The sequence below is a fragment of the Alligator mississippiensis genome, chromosome 6 (genome assembly GCF_030867095.1).
Source record: "Alligator mississippiensis isolate rAllMis1 chromosome 6, rAllMis1, whole genome shotgun sequence".
NCBI lineage: Eukaryota > Metazoa > Chordata > Crocodylia > Alligatoridae > Alligator > Alligator mississippiensis.
Window position 1 is genome coordinate 93,696,152 of NC_081829.1, and position 18,825 is coordinate 93,714,976.

The 18,825-nt window shown below is 43.4% G+C and overlaps 2 protein-coding genes across 2 annotated transcripts in view; one reads left to right on the forward strand and one right to left on the reverse strand.

Moving 5' to 3' along the window:
- LOC102572749 (guanylate cyclase 2G) overlaps positions 1-8,260 on the forward strand; it is a 48,380-nt gene extending 40,120 nt beyond the window's left edge. The window contains exons 19-23 of the mRNA XM_059730348.1: positions 830-1,004; positions 3,781-3,879; positions 4,603-4,694; positions 6,168-6,275; positions 6,846-8,260. Of these exons, the coding sequence (XP_059586331.1) occupies positions 830-1,004; positions 3,781-3,879; positions 4,603-4,694; positions 6,168-6,275; positions 6,846-6,893 (522 nt within the window). The 3' untranslated portion in view covers positions 6,894-8,260. The remainder of the gene's footprint in view (positions 1-829; positions 1,005-3,780; positions 3,880-4,602; positions 4,695-6,167; positions 6,276-6,845) is intronic.
- Positions 8,261-9,732: 1,472 nt separating this feature from the next.
- Positions 9,733-18,427, reverse strand: TECTB (tectorin beta). The gene is made up of 9 exons (XM_006277963.4): positions 18,306-18,427; positions 16,303-16,493; positions 15,237-15,379; positions 15,063-15,135; positions 13,917-14,020; positions 13,743-13,826; positions 12,373-12,535; positions 11,093-11,162; positions 9,733-10,083 (listed from the first exon to the last, which is right to left on the reverse strand). The coding sequence occupies exons 1-9, from the start codon at positions 18,388-18,390 to the stop codon at positions 10,022-10,024; spliced, it is 975 nt and encodes a 324-aa protein (XP_006278025.2). The 5' UTR covers positions 18,391-18,427; the 3' UTR covers positions 9,733-10,021.
- Positions 18,428-18,825: the final 398 nt, after the last annotated feature.

An 18,825-nucleotide genomic window follows, 5' to 3' on the forward strand; every position in this document is an offset into this window, starting at 1 on the left:
TTTATCCTTCTGGCCTCTTGCTCCATCCCTAGGTGGACAACCCACCCACACCCACCCAAGCCTGATAAACCTGTCACCCTGTAAGCCTTTCCCAATGGTGGCGGTACCAGTGTTTGCTGGTGCCAAAAGCTGAGGAGGTAAATTGGGGTGAGGGGAGGAACAGGTGGGATGGTGGGATTGGTTCACTAGAGGGGGGGTTGTTAACCTGGGGGTGGGGAGAGTCAGGGAGCTAAAAATAGCTCCTGGTTCGGAGGCGGGGGGGAACTTCCCCCATCTTGCTAAAAACCCCCATGGAGCTGCCACCCCTGCAATGCACCTGCTCTTCCCCCTACCCCAATTCACTTCAGTGAAGCTCCTGGGCCTGGTGAATGCCAGGAAAACTGCCCCAGGAGTAGTTTTCAGGATTGGGGGCAGTTTGGTGGCATTGTGGGGTAGGGGTCTGAGGGGATTTGGCAGGTTTAGAGAACCTCTCTGATCCTTTTAACCCCTACCTCAATCCCTCCAGGTCTCCCTGTAGACCCTGCTTGCCCCCCTGATCCCACCAAACCCTCCCAGACCACAGCCACCCTTTTGCAGACCCCACTAGCCCCCCTCCCCAATCCCCCATATACCCAACAACCCCCATGGATCCTGCTTGTTGCAACTGGGATTTGATCCTCTATCCCACAATCGCATTTCCTCCTATGCACATGGCATGGCAGGAGGCACGATTGTTGGGATTACCAATCATATCCCATCGTGCCTTTAACCAAACGTCTGTCAGCAGCCTAATCTTGGGGAATATTTGCTATGGGTGCTTAAGCTCTTTATTGATTTCTCATTGTTCCAGGTTGAAACCATTGGAGATGCCTATATGGTTGCCAGCGGCCTCCCCATCCGCAATGGGATCAAGCACGTTGAGGAAATTGCTACATTGTCTTTGCACTTCCTCAGTGCAATGATCCCTTTCAAGATAGGGCACATGCCCGGAGAGAAGCTGAAGCTCCGTATTGGCCTTAACACTGGTAAATAATGTGAGACTAGTCTGGTTTTGAAACCTGGATTTGCTCTCCTAGTTTTCTTGTTCAGTAGAAATTAAGCTACTCATCCACATTTCGCGTTTGGCTCAATGGATCAATTATCCTCAGGATGGGCAAGGTGTCAAGTTACATTCAGATCAAATTTTGAGGGGGGTGAGGAGGGAACCTGATTATTTCAGTCTTATTTCAACAAAATTTCCCTTGACTCACGTCACATGTTTATCCATTATTAAACTGAACACCAAAACTTCATTCTTTCTTGCATCTATGGAGTTAAATGCTTACTTCATTCAGGGGTGTAGGTTGTAGCCGTGTTGGTCTAAGGACATAGGCAGACAAGCTTCTTTGGGTGAATCTGATATCTTTTATTAGACCAACTGCAAAAACTTCCTTAGCCTGACCTGAAAGCTTGCTTAATAATTGTTTTCCAACTATTTAAGTTGTTCTAATAAAAGATATTAGATTCACCCAAAGAACCTTGTCTGCCTACTTCATTCAGGGGTATAGGTTGTAGCCGTGTTGGACATAGGGACAAGGTTCTTTGGGTAAATCTGATATCTTTTATTAGTCCAACTCAAATAGTTGGACAAAATCTTCTATGCAAGCTTTCGGGTACAAAAAACCTTTGTCAGGCTAAGGAAGCATCTGCAGTTGGTGTGTGTGCTCTTCCTGGATGCAATGAATAGTAAAGAAGTCAGAGGCTGGTCTGCATGCAAGTAAAGCAGTCAGTAAAGAAGTAAATTGAGGACTCAGTGGGTGAGAGACAGGTTGGGAGAGTGTGGGGGGATAAATGTAGCTGGTTAATATTGGAGAGGTACTTAGGGAGTTGTTCTAATAAAAGATATCAGATTTACCCAAAGGACCTTGTCTGCCTATTTGATTTAAGCACATTCAGGTGGTCGCAGCGTGGGACAGAAAGTTGGTGATTACGCATTCTGTTTCCATCTCTGTCATGAAAGAGCCAACTTCTGAGCCTAACTTCCTAATATAAAGGAGGCAATAATATGCTGACCTCACAAGGCTGTTGGGAAGATTTATTACTGTTTCTAAAATACTCTGAGATTGTAGGTTTGAAAGGTGCTTTAGCTGTAGAATGCAAAGCTAGAAATGCTTCCAGATACCGTTATTGATACTTGTACATTGAAGGCGTTATATAGAGATTGTGCAATGGTAACAGTAATTTTGGGGCTCTGCTTTAGTACTCAATTAAATGATGCCTATGTTCCCATTCAGTGCTTCCTATTTGCTCATGGTAAATATTGGCATAGCTTCGTTTCTGTGCTGAGCGATGACTTTGTGGAGAAGCAAAGTGCACCGGAATACCTGCAGTACTTTTCAGGAATTCATTCCAGTGACAGGACTCAAAGTAAGGCTTGACACATAGTGAAGAGATAGTGCAGACTGAATATAATATTGATTCCTACATTTAGGCCACCAGCTAAAAAGTTACTCTTGGAGTCAGACAGGCCTAATGATAAATGAATGATCTGATTTTAATAAATGAGGCCAGTGTTACATGCCAGAAGAATCTGGGTCTTTTTGGATATTGCGTGCATTTTGGGATGGGAAGACTCTGGTGTTGTTTTTATGGCCGGATAAGTGATCTGCTGGATGGAAGGTCCTGCAGAGATGCGCACGCACATGAAAGCAGCCTGATTTGCTGCTGTGTGTGATTTTATTAGTTTGTGTAACAACCCATACATTGGTTACAGTATGACAATGAGACATTGCATGGGAGGGCAAGACAAGTTTAGCTCATTCACACACAAGGAGTATAGCTGAGAATAGGAGCACGGTCAAGTCTGGATGGGAAGCAACGAAGCGGAGAGTTTCACCAAGCTTATCCCGTGACTATGCCAGAAGCCCAGTTGCAATGAGAGGGGATTTCTCCTTCCCCATGCTGTGTGTCTGCTACCCACAGCCGGCCTCACACGTAGCCCTCTGTGGTCTTTCTGTAACTTTCTGTGAAGCTACTAGTTCTGATCGCTGTTGGACTCAGGGTATTCTCCTGCGTAGTCTGGTCCAGTGTAGCAATACCAATCATCCTTTTTGGGGGGATGGTTCAGTGACAACAGTAAACATTACAAGCCAAGAGGTGGTGGGAGAGGGATGGAGATAATTGTTGGAGTTATCTGACATGCATCAAATTTTCAGAAGCTCTCCTACTAATGCAGCTAAGCTACAATATTTGGCTCGTTAAAAGTCATTTCTTACAGTTCTGCTGGCTGTTAGGGGTTATTTCCCACTTTCAGAGCTGGAGAAAGTTATGAACTGCCTGAGTCAACAGAGAGAGTCAGTTGAAAACTGGCTCATCATTGAGATTTCCACGCCTTTGCATCTGAGCTCTGGTCTCGCTCTGGGAGTTTGGCACTTTCTGCAGTAAAATGATCCTTCCATTCAGGATGGATTTGGATTAAATCCAATTGACTTGAATCATGATTTAAATCACTGGTCACCGAGCCTCGATTCAATCATTTCTACAAAAAGTACGTTCTTGTTGTTTGATATAACCTTAATACATATTATTCAAAACTCTAAAACTATCTTCATATAGGTTTATTTTTTTTAAAAAGCATCTCAACAACAACAAAAAAGAATATGATTCAATACAAATTATCTGATTTAAATGAAAAAAATCCATTTTTTAAAATGGTTCATTTTTTATCCACCCTGCTGCCATTCCTACAGAGGGCTTTCAGCACAGTCCAAAATGGTCTCCAATTCATTAACCTCCTGATTTGCTCTTTCCTTTGCCCTTTAGGCCCAGTTGTTGCAGGAGTGGTGGGAATCACAATGCCACGGTACTGCCTGTTTGGAGACACTGTTAATATGGCCTCAAGGATGGAAAGTACCAGTTTGCGTAGGTAGCATTTATGTTGGTTTTGTATTTGGGATGCACAGGAGACTTAACCTTCAACGGGGCATTGTTTTGCTTGGCTCACTGCTAACTGATATTTGTTAACTGTTTCATAATCAGGTAAATTGAACCCGGTGGGTTTTTTCCCCCTGTGATCATCCTTTTCCAACAAAGGGTGATCCAAGGAGGTAATGAGTAACATTTCACAAAGAATAAGAAACCCCGTAAAGAATGACTATGCAAATATGCATGCGTATTGGCTTTAGACCAATGCTGTTCAGTGTCATTGCCCTATGTGGCTAATAAAGATCTCCTTTATATTGCAATATGCTAGTTTATTTTTTTTTTCTCTGCTGCTATCATGAAGCTCAGAATGGCCATGTTGTGCAACACAATGAAGGCTGACATAGCCCCAGATGTTACAGTCACTAATATTCAAAGAGAAAAATAAAGGTTTCATTTTGGTACCTGTATGCTTTCCCCATGGAGAGGATTCCTCTGAAGTGTTTTCATTTGAAATGGGGTCAAGTCAAAACCCACATCCTGTTTATAATTCCTATTGAAGAGAGGAAGAGTCAGCACAAAAGGAAAATACAGCCCTCCAGTAGAAAAATACTGGGGTTTGAAACAAGTTGGAGATTTACCTGTAACCGTTTCAGCTCCTGTTTTACTCCCGACAGCCTATACACCTATATGTAGTAATTAAACAGATCTGTTTTGCTGTAGCTTTTCGAATCCATGTGTCCATGACCACTGCTAATGCCCTGCAATCCATCGGAGGTTACAACTTGCAAGGAAGAGGCACCATAAAAGTAAAGGTACAAATATCAAGAATGTAGTATACGAATGCAGCATGCGAGATGGGCTTAGATCTAATGCACTAGACATTATCTGAATAACTCTGTAAGGATGTTTAGTGTGGGAAGATGAATGTTTTCCTGAATATGAACTAAGATGAACAGCAATGCCCTGGTTTAAATACACATGAACAATTCTGATATGGATGTTTAATACTAGGGCAGTGGTGCTCAAGCTTCTGGGGCCCAGATGAGTAGCAAGGGGCCAGTCTGCACACTGGACCCAGCTCATGGGCTCGGTGCACTGGGTCGGTCCACAGGTGCAGTCAGCCCTGTGCACTGGCCTGAATCTGTACATGGCTTAATCTTGTTCACTGGATCCAGCCACTTACCAGCTCAAACCCATGCGCCAGATCTGGCCACGTGACAACCTGACCCTACATGTTGGGCAGGTGTATAGCTAGCGGTGAGTGAGAGGGGCCCCGGTCCCAGTTGCCAAATTAGGAGCGGTGTTGCCCCAGCAGCATACCAATGCTGGAAACTCCAAACCAGTCCCTGGCTGTGCCACTTTGAGAGCAATAGCTGGGGCTGGCAGAGCATGTGCACCAGCAGCAGCAGCTCAGCTGAGACTGTGGAGTTCCCAGCATTGGTAAGACTGCTGCCCCTTCCCTCAGGCCCATGCATGCCCCCCACCCTCCACTCTTGAATCCTGTGCCCCTCTCTCTCCCACTCTTGGATCCAAAGCCCTCAGCTCCCAGGCTCAGAGCCTGTGCCCTTGCCCCCTGCCTCCACAGGGCACCAACTCTGCTTGTTATTACATTGACGTCGGCTCAACCACTATGTGGCTATGTGCCAGATCCAGGTATGTGCCAGTCTGGCCCCACCACTTCAGCCCCGCTGCAGGCTGGTGTGATCTAGCATGGAGGGCCACGTCATCTGCCCCATAGGGCCCCCCAAAGGTATGGAAATTTGGCAGCAAGGGAACTGCAATTAATGCTACTGCTACTCCCCCACCACCAAACTTTTGGATTTGTGGGAAGACCCCTAGGCTGGATGACATGGTCTTAGAGGCCCCTATGCTCAGATATAGTCCAGACAGGCTCCATTATGGTGCACACAGTAACAGCTGCTTCACTCAGGGTAGCATTTGCAAAAATTGGAGGAGAATAGAATTAAGCTTTCCAGAACAAGACAGCCTAAATCTGTGGTGTATTTGGTGTTTTTTCCTTCCAGTGGCTCCAGTGAGCATTAAGAGCTCTCAGAACCTGAGGCCAATGGATCCTGTGCCTTTAAAAAAATCTTTTTGCATTCTTTGTTAATAATATTACTAATTATAGTTATTTATGCTGCCTGGCCTGCAGCCCTATTATGCCTAAGCACTGTATGAACATAACCAAGAAAATGGTCACTACTCCAAAAAAAAATTACAGTTGATCATATTTTTCCCCACTCTTAAATTCTTTGAATGACTCTACACTGTTTTTTTCCTACCAGGGCAAAGGGCACCAACAAACCTTTTGGTTAAAAGGGAAATCTGGGTTTAACGTGCCTCTACCAGAGTTCAGTGATAACATGGAGGGCAATTTGCAGGGGCCTTTGCAGGTAAGAGTCCTTAAAAGGCAGGTGGAAAAGTTTACTCTCTGGAGGAGGAGCTCATATTGTGGGTCTTGCTGAACTTGCTAGATTGGGCATTGCCTCTTGTTGCAGCATAGGAGACTTTGGAGGGATTAACTCTACTCTTTGTGTCAAATCCTCAGCTGGTATAAATCAGCGTGACTCCATTGACTTCAACGCAGTTACTCCCTTCTACACCACCATAAAATCCAGCCTACAGTGTTATCAAGAGAGTGTAACTCCAGTCTGAGTGTTCAGTAGAGGCATAGTAGTCCATTTTCATATTGAATTATAGCTTGGAAGTGACCCACCATGCTAAGATGATGAATGAGATTATACTTTACTAAAGTTTCAAGCCACGGTGTTTTCCTTTTTTAAATAGGATTTTTGAATGTATAATAGTAATAATATAATTATTACCGTACTATTTTATTATTAATAATTATTATTAATATTTATTATAATTAATAATAAACTAAACATTATTATTGATAATATGTATTATTATTATTATTAATAATAATAACAAAACCTGTGTGAAACTTCCTCTCATTCCAGATTCTCTGTGGGTCTGCAAAACCTTCAACACGATCTGCGTTACTGTAAGGAACGTTGCAAAACCAAAAAATCCCACAGAAATGTCTTCTAAGGGGTACCTTTTTAGAATATGAAATGATCTGGAATGATTTCATAGACTTCATAGACATTAGGGCTGGAAGGGACCTCGGAAGATCATCGAGTCCAGCCCCCTGCCCTAAGGGCAGGAAGTCAGCTGGGGTCATAGGATCCCAGCAAGATAAGCATCCAGTTTCATCTTGAAGGTGTTCAATGAAGGCGCTTGAACCACCTCCAGTGGCAGGCTTTAATGACTTAAATCCATCTATCTACTCTAAACCCAGCCTAGAATAATCTACCTAAGACTCTCTATAGTAGTCTATAAAAGCAAAAAACAAGTGTTTAGATCGGATACCATCGTCTCTCAAGTCAACATGGCATATTCTGCTTATTACTTTAACCCAGGTTCTAGGAGGTTTCACTTTAAGTTATTTAACCATGTCAGCTCCTTTCATCTGATACTTTAAACCTGAATAGATTAATAGTACCCTGAGTGAAGGATAGAATCTGAAAACTGTGAATACACTGCATGTAGTATCATCTGTGGTCCTCAGCAATGAATAAATGTGCCAGGGAGTTTCAGTAGGATGGTGACTTCGATGTTTTAATAGAGTAACTGCAGTGATTTCTCTCCCTGTCATTAGTTGAGTGTCATGTTCCTGTGCTTTATGTGGTAGATTAACACTGAAATGGTAAGGTAAGTTACTTTTCTTGCAATATGACAAACAGAATATGATGTCACAACTATGTCAGTATGTAAAGGTCTCAGTCAGGCTACGATTCACTGTCTTAAGCCCTGTGCAAGCACATCATTTACAGCAGCTCCTGCACTAAAGAAGTCAGTTCAAAACGAGATGCAACAGGACTTGGATACACGCAGCCTGGATGGGAGGAGGAAGGAAACACAGAGGAAGGGAAAACGTAATTGATTGCTACGGCATCGGTCACAATAATCTCAAAGATGAAATGAAAAAAAGGTGAATACATGAAATGCCGGTTTGTAAAGGACAATACTAATGTGGGTAATAACCGAGATTCAGGGAGTGACTGTATGCTTATAAAAGAATGAGAAAAGAAGAGAGAGATTGGAGAGAGCATTAGAAGGAAAATAGAGCCTCATGCTTCAGGGTGGAAGTGTAGCCTCTGACTACGGCAAATTAACATTAAAATGTCATACAGTGTTTATCTCAGTGGCACACTGTGGGAATATTGGCACCTCTCTCTGAAGGATCGGGACTGCTGGAAACAGGCTTGTGATGCAGTGATTCTTTTGTTTTTATTTCTCTCGTGTTGTGGCTGTATCGCATGCATAGATGTATGTAAACCGGGCACCTCTATTAATGGAGACCAATAAAGAAATAAACATACCAAGCATGTTCCTTTCAGTCTCCTTTATCACAGATTCAGAAAAATTGATAGAAAAAGAGCTATTAGATCATCCATTCCACCTCCTTCCGCAATGCAGGATTGTCCCCTACTGGACCTTTCTATGGATTTTAAATGTCCAAAGCACAGGACCTTGCATCGCTTTTCACTGAAGAACCACTCCAGAAACGCATCTGACTCTTAGGGAAAGATCATGTCTCCCTCTAGCAGTGGTTGATCAGTACCTTCCAGATACTGTTTGTCTAAAGTCGATCATTTTGTCGCTACTATTAACAACAATTTATATAGCACCATTGAACTGAAATCAGGCCCCATTGTACTGGACACATGTATAGTCAGTCCCTGCCCCATTTTTAATTCTGGTCTAGTCCAAGTGGTAAGGATTGATTCTTTCGGTGCAACTGGTCTTGCATTTGATCCCTGCTGGTAATTAGCAAATCTATATGTATGCAGCCATGGTAGATTATGTATATCTACTGGTTTATTGAAGCATTTGTAGTAGTTAATGCAGTTCCATGGATGAGTTAATGCAATATTTCTGATTTCACAAGGGCAATAGGGGAGGACATATCTTGTGTAGCTCTTGGTAGGTAGGGTGTACAAGATAGCTACGGGCTTGATCCTATCAGGGCTGAACACTCTGCTTTGATCCAGTGAAGCCCTTAATCAGATGGGTGTCCCTGTTGACTTCATTTGGGCCAATATTGAACTTAAAGTCAAGCATGGATTTAAGAGTTTTGTTGGGCTGGGCTGAAACATTCAGAATCTAAAATGAAATGGGGAGGCCTGTAGCACACAGTAGGGCTAAAATGGAGCATAATTCGCTTCATTTTTTCAGGGAAGGGGGGAGTGAGGTTGGTGAAATGCAAAGTGAATGTATCCCTGTGTATATGTGTTGCTTTGTGCTACCACAGTTCAAAGGGGAGAATCCAACAGCATATATAAGTGCTCACCTTTGACTTTTATCAAACAGCTGCAAAGGTTGAGGAAAGAAAAATCAGCATCATTATTCCCCGCTATTACAGAAACAAAAATCAAGGCACGCATCATTTACTTTTCCTGTAATATGATGCAGTTTCTTTTTTATCTGAGTAAAATAAACATCTTTTTAGTAGTAAAGTGTAGTTCCAAACAGGGACGTTAGGTAGTGCTGCGGGGCAGTGTTTTATAGTAGAACAGCACACATCCCAATCATGAAGATTAGGTGAAAGAGAATATCTGCAAGTGAATCACAAAGAGAAGCAGTAAGTACTTGGCTGAAACTTCCAGCTGCCTTTTAAATTCTGTTCAGGTTTTTATCCTATGCCCGTCACCATGGTATCTGTGCTCCCTAAAGCGACTCTGTCAATGTGTCAGCTTTAAAAGATAAACTCTGAAAGAGGTTTTGCAAGTCCTACTGCATATACAAATGCTTTCCTGGTGTTTATTTTAATGCGATGAAATCACAGTTTTGCTTCCCTGTTTATTTTTGGAAACCCTAACAGAGCAGCATCAATCTGATTTGCATGCGCTAGAGAGTGTAATGGACAATTAACAGTGAAGTGTAACAGCCTACTTTCATTGTCCAAGAGGAGTGAAGTCCTGCAAAAGTAAGTAGAGCACACACATACTGAGAAATAAAATGTGATTTAGAAACATTTCATTTGTGGTAATCCCACTTGCTATTAGTAGCAGAGTTTACAAGGACATTTTTTTTATGCTGACAGAGTCACTTCAGATACAATTTTGGATGGTTATTGTTGGCGTCTATTTTGTCCCTTACCTGAGAGGTGGCTAAGGCTGGATAAACCTTTACCTGTGTAAAATAAGAAGAGAGATCATTTGAACCGGCATGTTCAAAATAAGGCAAAATACACCAGTGTGACTAGAAACAGGCTGAAAAACACCAGGCAGGCATTTGAGCCATTTGGGGTTAATATATTTTCTCTTGTGACATCTCTTTTGTGAACCTGCAGCTGGATGGGGTGGAGGGGGTGGGTGGGTGAATCCTTTCTCTTCTCCATGGTTTCACTTAGGTCAGTAGAAGTGTGCAAATAGGGACACATTCACTGACATCACTGGACTTACACCAGCATAAGTGAGAGGAGAATTCTCATTTGTACTAATGCCCCTTCGTTTAGCTCTGGAAGCAGGGAGGTCCTGTACAGCTGGCGTAGGCATCAGTGGCATGGTAGTGCAAAGGGCTCTTAGCAAAAATGCTAATTTGAACCATACTGTTCAAAGAAACCAGACTGCAAATTTGTTGGATTCTGCAGACCTGCATCTGCCTATTGAGTAGCTCTGGGGCCCTCCTTTAGTAGTGCTAGGCAGAGGAATCCATGGAGTCTTGCTGGAAAGAGAACAGATTTGGGGGAACTGAACTGCATTAGTGTTGGGGCAGGAGGATTCTTGGGGATGGGGTCCCTTGGATCCACAGCTATGCAGCTCCGCTATCCGGAAGGATTCATGGTAAAGACGCCTGCGTCCCCTGGCAGAGTTCATCTGCTCTTCCATCTCAGTGGAACTTCCCTGCAAGCACTCTCTAAACTTAGGTTGCCTGTATTTTGCAGGATTATGGTCTGAAAGCCTTTGACAACTTAACCTAAGTAGTGATTTCAGGACTGGTCCTACTCCAACAAAAACAAATCTTTCCAAAAAGCCAACTAAGTTCACAAATGGTTATTCAAGTACTGCTAATATCCCCCCTTCTCCATCAATGGACAGAATCCATAAAACTAAAACTGTTTCTAAGCATAATCCTTCCATTGTCACGCTTCCTGCAAGAGAGAGGGGGACTTTTCCGAATAGAAACCGTCTACACTTACTGCGCACGGCCAGTTCCACCACCAGCACTCCTCCTGTTTGTTCCATGCGTTGTTTTCGTTTTTCGCACGTCTCAAAAGGACAAAGAAAAAGATGTTTATGAATAAGAGCCTGAATGTCCTTGGCTTCCCTTTTGTTAGAAAATGAATCTCTAGCAATCACTGTGTTTTGCATTTAGAAAAGAAACATGGCAGATTTCAGTTATTTTCTCCACACTCCAGCGGTGGGAGGGAAAAGAAGGAACAATGCTCACTTTGCAAAGAGATGCTTGCTATATATCTGCTGGCAATTTGGGAGTGAGTTCACCTGGACCCAACTGTAGATTTAAAACTGATTTTCAATTTAATGTGTGGCTTTCAGGTGGTGAACTGATAGCACTCCAAACCACAGGTTTCCTAACCTACCCTTCCCACAATACCTTATAAGAGTTGGTCCCTATGTATGCTGTCGGTTATTGCCTGGATGATTTGTGGCCGCCGGGAAGTGCTCTGAAGGCACCGAATCCATTCTGTATAAAGGTCCAAATCTGTAGCACGAATGGCTTCTGGCATTGCTGAATCAGTGCAATGCAAAGCAAAGGCTCTTGCTAATGTTTTTGATTTTACAAAAGCTGCACACCGTAATGCTGATTTTAAAAGCATTATATTGTCTGCAAACCCAGAAATGATAGTGCTTAGGGCAGTCTCCGGGGCACGAGACATTTGTGAAAGTGTAGAGTGAGAGAGGCTTGCACCAAAATGTTTTATGTAAGGCATGGTCGATTGGGGAGGGCCTCTCCCTTGTGAGGTGCACAGTGTAGGCTTGAGTCCTTTTGGGTGTGGGAAAGATTTCAACCCAGGACTCAACATTGGAGGTGAAATGCTATGAGTTTTGATGTTTTGGCAGGTTTGGGTCAGATGTCTAAACTTCAACAAAGGGACTTAAAACATGTATTAACAGAATTTTCCAAGTCCTATTTAATGCCTCTGTCGCATGACAGCTGCTCCTCCAAATTCACCACTTTGGCTCTAATAAGATCATCTTGGACTCTAATAAGAAGATTGGCATCATGATGCGATAGGGAAGCATCTCTTAGTAGCAAAAAGTTGGATTTATGGACCAGAACTATAAACCCCTCAACACCTTATACTTAAGGTCTTGGATATGAATGAAAAGCCAACAAAGTCCACAAACGATTATGCAAGTACTGCTAATTTCCCCCCTTCTTCATCAACGGACAGGATCCATAAAACTAAAACTGTTTCTAAGCATAATCTTGAGTCTACTTAGATGAAGGACTTACCACAGGACAGGAGAACTTTTCACTGTCACATATATGTGTTTCACAGTGCAGCCAAACCTTGGATAGTTTGGGGATATTTCGAAACCGGAAAGCATTGAACTGGAAGGTGGCCCGGGCAGCTTTCCCATTTTCATGTACTAAAATGGAGTCATCTGTAGGACAGCTGAGTTGCATAGAGAGAAGCAGCATAAAAAAAAAATAGCTGATCACTCTTTTGGCACTGTGCTTTCCTTAGTGACCTCCACCAATATTGCCATGGCATTTTAGCTATCTGATGGCATAGGCAACAAGAGCCCATTTTGATGGTCATTGGGCCACATTTTGCTCCCAGCCTGCGTATCATGTAAAGTCGCAAGCGAGCTGCTTGGATGTAAGTGAAAGCAGATAGAGATCCTCTTACAGCTACATCAGGCAACCCTCGACTGCAGGAATCAACACTTGCTTTTGGTATCTGACTGATATAATCATGGGGTGATTATACATGCTCTTCCAAAACAGGAAACTAATTACAAACAATTATCTCTAAACTTACACGGGTCCAAGCTGTTTCTGGACCACAACTCCCAGGCTGTTTCGTAACCTGTGAGACCACTTTCCAAAGTGCTGTCTCTTTTTTTGCATTATGATAGAGCAGGGGTGGCAAAATACAGGCCATGGGCTGGATCCAGCCCACCAACTGCTTGTATCTGGCCCACCAGTGGACAGCCACAGTGTCGTGGGATCTGACCTGCGGGCAGCTAGCAGCTCTGGCTCCTGTGTGCTGCTGGGTGGATGGGGCTGTTTCTGCCAGGACAGACAGGTGGGTGAGGCTGCTTCTGCCCAACACTGATGTGGTGGCATAAGCTGTGGACCTAGGCAGATGCCCAGTCCCCACCCAGAACCTGCCAGCTGCATCCACAGCTGATACCGATGCCCTCCTGGGGCTGCTTCTGGTGTGCTGGGTGGGTGCTGGCATGAAGTGCGGACTCAGCTGCCACGTTCCAGGTTGGGATGGGGATCGGGGCGTGCTGCAGCTGTGGGTGGGGTGAGTATTGGGGTGTGCTGCAGCTCTGGGCAGCATGGGGATCAGCAGGAGGAGGGAGGGAGAGAGAGAAAGAGAGGTGTGCCCCTTGACTTAGGGAGTTTTGGTGAGCTGTTGTGGGCCGGGGGCAGTGGTGACCTGGCCTAGCAGGGGCAGGGGGGTGCTGATGTAGCCCACAACAACTCACCAAAACTCCCTAAGTGGCTCTCCAGCCCAAATAATTACGCACCCCTGTGATGGAGGCTAACACGGTCACTCAAAACAAATAACCTGAAAGGACATGACTTAATGGCTAACATCTTCTATTCCACGAAAACATCCTTTGGCTTGAGTCTCCCTGATTACCTACCCTTTTGTGATCAGCGGCCACTGGATTTGGTAGAAATACTCTGCCGTAGGCGTTGCCCAGCAGTTGTTCAGAACTACTTTAAACCTGGGGAGAAATGGAGCAACACCCAGACATCAGCCACGAGCTATCTTAGCCATGACCGCTTCCCCACCCATATCGTGCTGCCTTTCATACCTGCCACTTAACCCTTTAGCTTCCACTCCAGCAAATACATCTGAACCAATTTCTGAGGTTTCCACAACAAATGGAGCTTCTTTCTTAGTTGAAAATTTGGCATTCTTGGAGAGAGAAAAGTACGGTGGATTAATGGCGTTCCTTAAAAGCAAAAGCATGGGCTAACTCTAATGGTTGCCTTTAATGCAGAGCCAGATGGGTTGGACACCCCTGCTTTAAAGCAGCAGGCTGGAATACGTAGCTCAGGTGTGTTCAGACAGAGAGCTAGAGTTAGGACTGTGTTGAGGCAAGATTATACTCCTTTGCCTTCGCAACCACTTTCCTCCGTATTGACACAACATAGCAGGCGCTGATGCAACTGAGCTTGTGTCTTGCTGCAGGTTCAGTGTGACCTTCTTTTTTTGCCAGGAAAGGGCTTTGCCAGCTACATTGTATTTGGGTCAAGGAAAAAAAGAGACTTTGCAAAAGAGTTAGTTGCAAAATGAGTTGTGCCAAACTGACCGGGCTTTGGTGCAGATATCCAGGTAAATTCTGTGTCTGTCGCACCCTCAACTGTACTGTTTATCAGGTGGTGCGGTCTTAAAACAAAATCTCAATAGAGGCAAGCATTAGAAAGAAAAATCCAGTGTACCCTAGAGAGCTCAGGGGAGCATTAAGCATCCACCATGCTGTATCTGAGTGTATGAGAAGACAGATTGGAAAATTTCAGGAGGGATGAAAGGGACTCTTCTTAGCAGATTTATGCCTGTCTTTGACTAGGGCTACAAACAAGTATGCCTCTTTCTTATGACACCACTAGAAGCTGCTACTGTATTAGAGAAATGAACCCTAAGCGAAGCAGCCTGTATTCTTATGGGAAAATGCCTCCTATAGAAGAGCAAGTGGCATGCATCTATGCTGTTCATGACCTGTTTACCTCTTCATCTATTAGAAACAAGACCCCCTCCAAGTCCCATGTTATCTGTTACATGATGACAGTGTGTTCAGCGGTGTACAACACAAAAAAAAGAAGTGTCCATAGATGTTAAGGCCAGATTTCTTCCCACTTGTGTCAGCTTAAAGATCAAATAAATCCCCTGAGATCAGCAGAGTCACAGCAGCATGAAGATGCTTACTACCTAAACACTGGCGATAAGGAGCACTTACGCTGTAGAAGTTGAGCGATAACTGACTTTCGAATGAGCCGGAGCTCCCATTCTTGACGTGGATTGTTGCCACCCTGGGCAAGGGAAGAAACAATGTATGAACGACAGAGGTCATTGGAAAAGGACCCAGGTACATGCCAAGATGTGAGACTGCTGGGGCAGTAGATAGATTTACCTTTGATCGAAGGCAGCCTGGTTCACCAAGTAGTTTGCGCGGTAAGTGCATGTGAAGGAGTAATTCACAGGCTGGCTCTTCACGATCACGGTCGTGTCGTTGGACACAATGGAATTATAGAAGTGATACAGGGGGCTCTTAAACTGCAGTAGAGGGAACAAACAGAGAAACCCCCCCTGCAATGAAAATGCGGGGCCAACAGGGACTTTGCTCTCTGAAATGCGGAAAGTCAACCCTGTGATGGAAGCGATGCTCAGAAAAACAGTGTCATGATTCTTCAGGAATCAGAACTCGTGGCGGAGGTGATATCTTTTGCACCCGACTAGATATTTGCAAATTTATTTACAAGCTTTCAGGCACACTTGCCCTTCCTCAGGCATAGAAGAATGCAAAGGTTATAAAATTTCTCCTGCAGTCTTGCTGGGTTTTTGGTTGTAGCCATGCTGGTCTAAGGACATGGGCAGGTAAGGTTTTTTGGGTAGATGCACTATCTTTTATTAGACCAGCTGAGGAGGTGGAAAAAAGTTCTTTGCATTCTCCTATGCCTGACGAAGGGTGAGCACGCCCAGTAGCTTGCAAACAAAGAAGTTTTTTGCAAATATCTGGTTGGTCTAATAAAAGATATCACCTCTGCCACAAGTTCTGATTTCTTTTGCTTGTAGACCAATACGGCTACAGCCAGTATCCCTGAATCATGGTCTTCATAGATTCGTGTGACAGCAGTGCCTCAAGGCACCATTGCACTTGGTGTTGCATACACATGGTAATGAAAAAACTGTCATAATGGTACACGTACAAACTGGAAGAGATAGGAGACCTAATTCCACAACGGCAATTGCCACCTTGGCTTTACTAGGGACGCAGAACCATTTGATTCCCCACATAAATACAAATGATTTGTGCAGCTGAAAAGTTCTAAAGTTTTTTTTTTTAATGCCAATTTATACCCTCCCTCTTCCAGGTACAGCCTGAGAGCCCACTGCAGCTAATAGGAATGCTTTCACTGACTTATATGGGATTAGATGTACTCTCCCATGAAAGAAATGTTTATGGTTGATGTACATACCTCTGATTGGGTCCCACAGTAGGACTTGTTTTTGGGTGATAAATCTGGGATTGTGAATTGGTAGTATCCTGAATCATGGATTCCGTTGTAGCAAACACCTCCAAGAGCCAGTTGACTAACCTCCCATCCATAGGGACATTCAGGGATTCTTGTAATGATAGTGTTAGGGTAGCAGTACACCAGAACTGCATCTGAAAGGAAAATAATACAGCCGTACTCAGTTGTATTTCCTAGCGCGAGAGGCTGTGCTAAAATCTGAACTTCTTACAGGAGTGTTTGTGCTGAGAATTTGCATCTTTTTAGCTGAAGCTGGAATCTGATCCAGGACCGTGGAAGGTTTGCTGCTAATATCAGTAGCAGCAGGTTGCAGTACAGGGCTGGGATTTTCAAAGTGCCTATAGGAGCGATGCACTATGTGTATCCATAGGGATTTACCTGGCTAATCCCTATAACCTTTTTGGAAAACCCACATCAAAATCTATTGGAAAATTATAGTATGTTAAACTCTTTGGAGGGAATTCTGGTTTCCACTAGAGTTGATGGCCACGATGTGGCCATATCGCCTTTTGTGCAGGTTTGATGGCAAAAATGTCGATCGAAGAGCAATAAAGCTGTGAAGGACAAAAAAATGAAATATCACAACAGTGAAAATCATCGTGCTACTTTGCATTAGGATAAAGACTGATTCTTAGCGGATTGAAGCAGTACTGATTTTTCTGAATATAACCTGGGAAGGCAGCTGTTTATAGTGGCTTTAGATCTGGGTCATGCTATTGCTCAAGGTTTTTATAGTGACACTCTGGATGGCAGTAGCTGGGCCAGCAGTATGGCAGCTGCTCTTTTTGCACAACTCCCGTCTCAGCACCCAGGACTGGTGCCCCACTTGCCCTTCCCTGCCCTCACCCCCACCTTAGTTGTATTGCTGCTGACTCCTGTTACACTGAAATTTGAGTGCCAATGTGATCATGTTTTATTAAATCAAAAGGGAACATGCAAATATGAAACAGATCCCCCACTTTCTTACTAATGATCAATACCCAAATGTGAAGTAAAGATTGCTCTACAAATATTACACACAAGAAAGCTTTAGAGCTATTTTACCTGGTCATGGCAGGAGAGTGAATCTTATTGAAATAAAATCAGATTTCATTAACTTGAAGATACAATATTGACTTAAAAGGCAAAGGCCATTTTAATCACCAGTGGAATGAAAATTGAGATTAGATTACCAGTTACTTATCAGCTCGTTAGACTCAGAAGCAAGGTGTCTTTCCTAGGTTGCTAGGACACACACACAACTTGATCAGATATTTGAGTGGCCACGTTAATAATAAACCCTCAAGCCCCACAGTCTGATTTTGCCTATAGTTATGCTCTAAATGAGTAAGTAGCTTTGCTGTGTTCAGGGAGATGGTTGGTGTGGATAAAAGTACACACGTGTGTAAAGGTTTAGGAGCCAAGCCTTTATGATGTGGCTAAAACGAATCAAAACCTCATAGTAATAATGTAGGGCAATCTATTTTATGACCCAGTGTGAGGTCAGAAATGTGTTGTATTGAGACAGAGATACAATTGGTTATTTATCCATAGGCCAGTTCAACAAACTATTTCATGCTGGTAGTCAGGCTGTAGTCCATGGGACTACTCACAAACTGCTGGTAGGGGAAGCACCCATGCACACAGAATCCAGTAGTATATTATTTGACTTCATAGTTGTTTTTATGTTCAGAACGTGTTATATCCTGATCCTGCAAAGACAGACGTGCATCTATGACTACCACACTTGTGAGTCTCTCCGGCACTGGGCATTTGTTTGTGCTCTCCTCTCGTCAGTGCTAGCTAAGTGTAAAATCAGACCAATACATTGTGGTCAATTTTTTATGTGCAAAAGCCTCTTCGTTTCAGTCTGTGAAGGCCGATGTTTCATTTTTACATAAGCAAAAACTCTCAGCTGCTTAATAAATGCAAATATCATAACTACAATTAAATCAAAGCTATTTTACCTGCTTTATTTGGATTGCAAGGTGGTGGTGCATAGGCTCGATGACCAGCCAGGATGACCAGGAAATAAACGGCTACAATCACCATTTCTTACAAGAAGCTGACTACACTGGTAGTAAAAGCAGTTCACCTATCAAAATACAAAAAGAAAAAGGAAAAAAAAAAAAGAAATCCAATGCAATCATACAACTGTAGCAACCTTTAACGATGGAGCAAAGAAAGTACATCGTGATTATAATAATGTCATTATTATTCACTATCTGGCGCAGCTCCAACAAGAGGTCACATTTACTGACAATTCTGGTCTCTTTTGTCCCACTGCTGATATTTTCATCTCAAGTCTACTAATGCATTTTGTACCATTGCTAGGTTGTTTTACTCCTGCAAAAAATCACAGAGCAAAAGGGCTACAAATATTCGCTTACTGAAATTACAAAAATGGGGAGTACAGTACAGACCTGGAAAAAATAAAGCAAGAGAATCGGAAAGAAGGGAGAAGAAAGCTAGGAAGATGCACAAAAT

Excerpts from the sequence above, each read along its gene's own strand:
- TECTB (XM_006277963.4), bottom strand. The coding sequence starts at position 18,390 with ATGGTGATTGTAGCCGTTTATTTCCTGGTCATCCTGGCTGGTCATCGA. Across the intron at positions 15,380-16,302 it reads ACTGTGGGACCCAATCAGAG|TTTAAGAGCCCCCTGTATCA; the intron begins GTATGTACATCA and ends CCTCTACTGCAG. Across the intron at positions 11,163-12,372 it reads AAAAGTTCTCCTGTCCTGTG|ACGTGCGAAAAACGAAAACA; the intron begins GTAAGTCCTTCA and ends TGTCCTTTTGAG.